The sequence below is a fragment of the Benincasa hispida genome, chromosome 4, assembly GCF_027475165.1.
Source record: "Benincasa hispida cultivar pf3 chromosome 4, pf3_genome.v1.1, whole genome shotgun sequence".
Classification (NCBI taxonomy): Eukaryota; Viridiplantae; Streptophyta; class Magnoliopsida; order Cucurbitales; family Cucurbitaceae; genus Benincasa; species Benincasa hispida.
The window spans coordinates 44,370,281-44,371,382 of record NC_143481.1 but is presented as its reverse complement, the minus strand read 5'-3'; the positions used below and the strand labels follow the sequence as shown (position 1 = coordinate 44,371,382).

At 39.9% G+C, this 1,102-nt stretch overlaps 1 protein-coding gene across 1 annotated transcript; it reads left to right on the top strand.

Annotated features, from left to right (window-relative positions):
- Nucleotides 1–246: 246 nt before the first annotated feature.
- Nucleotides 247–864, top strand: LOC150036739 (uncharacterized). Its single transcript, XM_090313224.1, has one exon. The coding sequence runs from the start codon at nt 247–249 to the stop codon at nt 862–864; it is 618 nt and encodes a 205-aa protein (XP_090169350.1).
- The last annotated feature ends 238 nt before the right edge of the window (nt 865–1,102 follow it).

The following is a 1,102-nucleotide window of genomic DNA, read 5'->3' as shown; positions in this document are numbered from 1 at the left end:
TTGTGAGATTTAGTGTGACTCGTTTTTTGACTTTTAGTTTTTTGTAACCAATAGTGATTTTTGAGTTATAGGAGTTATGTGAGTTATGAGTATTTGATGGCAATTATAGCTTTAAACCATTGGCATTCCTATGGTTATAATTGTAAGCCTATATAGAGGCGTGCTTAGTTGAATGGACTCTAATTTTTCATATTTATCCTCCATGTTTTTTTTCTAACATAGTTAGTAGAAATTATTGAGAGAAGAATGGCCAACAGTGGGATAGGTTTACTTCAACTACCAATGCTTACCAGGCTCAAGTATGACAATTGGAGCATCAAGATAAAAGCGTCACTAGGAGCACAAGACGTGTGGGAGATTGTGGAGAATAGTTTCCAAGAGGCAGAAGCTGGAGTTGATCAAGTGCAAAGAGATGCGTTAAAGGAGACAAGAAAGAAGGACAAGAAGGCCATTTATATCTTCTATCAATCAGTGGACAAAGATACGTTTGAGACTATCGCCAATGCGGAGACGTCAAAGGCACCATGGGAAAAGCTCCAATCAACTCATAGAGGAGCCAATCGTGTGAAAAAGGTACGGTTGCAAACCTTACGTGGTGAGTTTGAATCTTTACAAATGAAGAAGACAGAGGTGATAGCGGAATATCATACAAAAGTAATGGCTGTCGTCAACCAATTGAGACGGAATGGTGAAGAAAGCACCGATGTTCGTGTCATAGAGAAGGTTCTACGAAGCCTAAATACAAAGTTTGAGATTATCGTCACGACGATCGAGGAGACACAAGATCTCGACAACATGACAATTGAACAATTTATAGGCTCGTTACAAGCCTATGAGGAGAAAAAGAAAAGGATGATGGAGTAAACAGAGATCGTTGAACAACTTCTCCAACTCAAAATCAAGGAGGAGAATAGTCGTGGATGTGGAAGAGATCGTGGTGGTCGAGGCCATGGTGGAAGAGGTGAAGCCAACATCGATGTTTCTCAAAACTCGTATGAATCCTCAAGAGGAAGAGGAGGTCGAGGTCGTAAAAGACGTGGTGGAAGGTCCAGGAGAGAGAAATCTCAAGTAAGATGTTATAATTGTAACAAATATGGATATT